Source organism: Callospermophilus lateralis, chromosome 16, assembly GCF_048772815.1.
Source record: "Callospermophilus lateralis isolate mCalLat2 chromosome 16, mCalLat2.hap1, whole genome shotgun sequence".
In the NCBI taxonomy this organism is placed as follows: Eukaryota; Metazoa; Chordata; class Mammalia; order Rodentia; family Sciuridae; genus Callospermophilus; species Callospermophilus lateralis.
In genome coordinates this window covers 11,267,737-11,271,579 of record NC_135320.1, presented here as the reverse complement: position 1 = coordinate 11,271,579, position 3,843 = coordinate 11,267,737, and the positions used below count along the sequence as shown (strand labels likewise).

Here is a 3,843-nt window from a genome sequence, read left to right as displayed (position 1 = left end):
TAACCATATCATTCAGCAGCTGCTGCTTTGATAGTTGGAGCTGCTTGGTTAAGGTGCACTGAAATCCTTACACAGAGACAGTTGGTTTTAAAGATGAGAAACCATCCTCTAGGAGGTAGTACATAACCAAACCTGAGGCATTTATATTATATTCTGTCTAAAGGATAAATGAGACATGAGTCAAAATTGCAGTAGTCAGTGTCCTTTATACTGTCTTCATCAAGTGTGTACTACTATTACTTTTAATTTAAATTAAACTTAAAAATAATACTATAGCCTAGAATTTTTAAAAGGTATATTTTGATCACATCAATAAATCACAAGATATAATGAGAGTTTATTATTATTATTATTATTATTATTATTATTATTACTATTCCATAGGAAGAAGATTGAAGTCCAAGAAGCACAGATGAAGTTTCAGATTTTTGGTGAAAAAAAAGAGAAAAGTCATGAAATTCGTTTCAAAATTAACATCCAAGTGAATTAAAAACAAACTACAAAGGGTTTATTATATTTCTACTACAATCATGTAAGTGTGGAGGGACGTTTGACGAATGTTTGCTAAAATTCTAAGTATCAAACATAGGACCAACTCTTTATTATTTTCCTTTAAAAACACAATGCTTTATTTTTTTTATTTTTATTTTTTTTTAATATAGAGTATCTTTAATATCCTAACCTAATAAAATGACTTTAGCTCTTTTAAAGGGTACTAAAAAAATAAGTATTACATAAATTTTCATTTTCCTTAAAACTTCCATTCACATGGCTCCTAAACATCCAAGTGCTTTTCATTTCAGCCTTCTGCAGCTTTGGATGGAACTAGTTAGAAGATTCAACAGCTCCTCTCAAGCTAGCCGGCATTCCTGTACCTCTTCTCAGATATGTTTGACACTCCTGTTTGAGACCCTGACCACTGAAGGATGCCCCATTGCCAGCTAGGAGCTTTCAGAGGGTACAGACTGTGTCTTGTAAACTACCATATTCTTAGCACCTAAAGGTGCATGGCACTGAACAAATGTTCAATAAACATCGGGGAAGAAAGGACTGGGGCCAGAGGGGTCAGGTAGCATTGAGGGGGCAGGGTAGAGACTACCTTTAAGAAATCTGGGTCCTTCGGAAAGGACAGATCCAATCTGACCCTTTGACTGGGGCCTGTGGGGCCCACGTTTTATAAAGCATAAGCCCAGAAACAATAAGATTTCAAAAAGTACCCCAGCACCCCTCCTTAACCACGCCTCTTAGGGCAAAGCCAACTCCCCTGTGCCCAACTGATGTTGGTTCTGGGCCAAGGCTAGGGGTGAGGCTAGATGACAATACACCTGAGGACCTGTTTCTTTTGGGGGGTAAGGTGATCCTTCAAGGAACCTGACTGGGGAAGAAGGGCTTGGGCAGAGGAGTGAGTGGGCCAGAAAGTGAGGCTGGAGTATCCCTTTCCCTGGGGAAGGGCCAGCCAGAGAGGTCACCAGGTTGGTAGATGGCATGCCCCTCTTGGCCAGGGGTCCTGCCCCTCACCAGCCTCTACTTCTGCATGTCACACTGCAGCAGCAACACAATGGATGGGTCACTTTTGGCTGCCTCCTTGAACTCCTCCAGTGTAATATGGTCATCCTTATCCTGGTCCATCTTCTTGAAAATCTTGTCCACACGCTGCTGGGGTGTGAGCCCATCCTGGTTCATGCGCATCATGATCACGGTGCCCACCATCTTATAGATAGCCTCGATGATCTCCAGCATCTCCAGGCGCGTGATGCGCCCGTCGCCGTCCAGGTCGTACATCTCAAAGGCCCAGTTGAGCTTTTGCTCAAAGCTGCCGCGGGAGGTGACCGACAGGGCGCAGATGAACTCCCGGAAGTCAATGGTGCCATCGCCGTTCTTGTCGAAGGTGCGGAAGGCATGCTGAGCAAATTTGGAGGCGTCGCCGTAGGGGAAGAACTTGATGTAGAGCTGCTGGAACTCCTCCAGGTTGAGGATGCCGCTGGGGCAGTCCTTCAGGAAGCCCTTGTACCACTGCTTCAGCTCCTGCTCGCTGAACTCCGTGTTCTGAACCAGGTCCTCCAGCACCTCCGGGGCCAGCTTGCTGTTGGTCTTCCCCATGGCGGGGCCAGGGACCTGAGGCAGGTTCCTAGTGTGACCCCCTGGTTCTGTCTCACAAGTTTTTTCTCAAGGCCTTCCTGAGCCACCCTAGCAGGAAGCTTCTCTTCCTCTTTCCTGTGTACCAATGCTTTATTTTAACTAGAAAAAATTCCCTATATATTTTAAAAATATAATCACTAAACAGTTTCCTCATTAAATATAAAAGTAAAAAAAAGAAAAGGACAACCCTATTTTCTCTTCAGAAAGTAAGAATTATCCATCTTATTTTATAGTAAAAATTAGTTTAATGGAACAATTCTCATTATGTGTTCCCTTTGGGTATTGCAAGTAAAATTTTAGAAGCAGTTTGTTTTGATAATTGTGGCATAAATGGGGTCTCTGTTTCAGCAGAAAGGAATAAAACATGAATAAATCAGGCATTTGTGTATAAATTCCCTATTCTTTCACTGAGGGGAACTAAATATTTGCAGAATTACAACAGAAGTATAATAAAAGCAATGTAAATAGTTGTTGAAGGGAAACTGAATGAGGAGATAATGAGACTGTTGAGAATAACAGAACTGAATGAAATTATACCACAGTACTAAAACTGCCCTTTATGTCAAAGAGTTCATGCAAATTGCTTAAGCAGAGCTAAATATAAAAAAAAATGAAATGGACTACGTTAGTTAAGTACTAAAGGAAACATTAAGAAAGAGAAACATGATTTTTACTTGGATTAATTAGGTGAGAATTTCAAGAGCTGATTATTTTATAGAGCAATTTTGCAGCAGAACAAAGGGGAAAAAATGATGGAGAGTTAAAAAGCAAAATGAGTTGTTTTTTTTAGTCCCTTGAAGCAAGAGCAAAGAAGCTAAAACCTCAGTATTGAAACCAGTATAACAATGTTAAGTAATCCTGAAATAACAATGTCAAAAAATACTGGAAACAGATATAATTTTCTTACCTCACACAAAATCAGTACCAAGAACAAGGCAATCATGGCTTTATTTTTTTGTTAGTATTTGCTCCACTAAAATAAAATAATCAACCACCTAAACTAGCTTATTTATCAAATTCCACATTCCTCACAGATTTCCTCAAGACCAAAGCTGAGCTGAACCCACTATTCCAGTTATTGCATCCTGAATATCTAATCCCACAAATTCTTTCTCACAAATTCTACCATAAAATAAATCACAGTCTTAGGCTTGAAACACTGAGATAATCATCTGCTGTGTACCTAGAGGTTTAATAAACCCGGTTTTCCTTGGTCAACAGAATTGACCAAGGAAAATGGATACGGGGAATGGATAGTTGATAATGCTAAGGCTGGGTAAACTACCTTGTTAATCACATTGGTAAACAACCCACTCTATTACAAAAATAAATAAACAATAACAATAACAAAACAAATAATTTTCATCTAATCTTTCAGGCTGCCCAGTAGTTTATTAAGATGCAAAAAGTTACTTGAGGCTACAAATAATTTTTAAAAACTGTGCTTATATCATCTCTGAGAATGAGAAAAATTAATATAAAGGGAATGAAGAAAGAATATGAAAACAATGAAAGGAAAAACAAAATACCTTATAGATAACTTGGTTATATTTTGAAAGTCCTCTAAGATTACCATATTTTTTGTACTCCAAGTGATAGGAAACAGACAAACCATAAGCAGCAGGAAATGAGGCTAAAAGAATAATTCTAAAAACTGGACTAACTCTGCTCACACCCACATGCTTTCATTGCTTAAAAAAATCA

The 3,843-nt window shown here is 39.0% G+C and overlaps 1 protein-coding gene across 2 annotated transcripts; it reads right to left on the bottom strand.

The window, feature by feature from the left end:
- Positions 1-1,524: 1,524 nt before the first annotated feature.
- Positions 1,525-2,106, bottom strand: LOC143382222 (hippocalcin-like protein 4). 2 transcript variants are annotated; one of them, XM_076836232.1, is made up of 2 exons: positions 1,941-2,106; positions 1,525-1,724 (listed from the first exon to the last, which is right to left on the bottom strand). In XM_076836232.1, exons 1-2 carry the CDS (start codon positions 2,098-2,100, stop codon positions 1,525-1,527), a joined length of 360 nt encoding a protein of 119 aa, XP_076692347.1. In that variant the 5' UTR covers positions 2,101-2,106. The 2 variants fall into 2 exon arrangements, with proteins under 2 accessions (XP_076692347.1, XP_076692346.1); XM_076836231.1 differs by having other exon boundaries at positions 1,525-2,106.
- Positions 2,107-3,843: the final 1,737 nt, after the last annotated feature.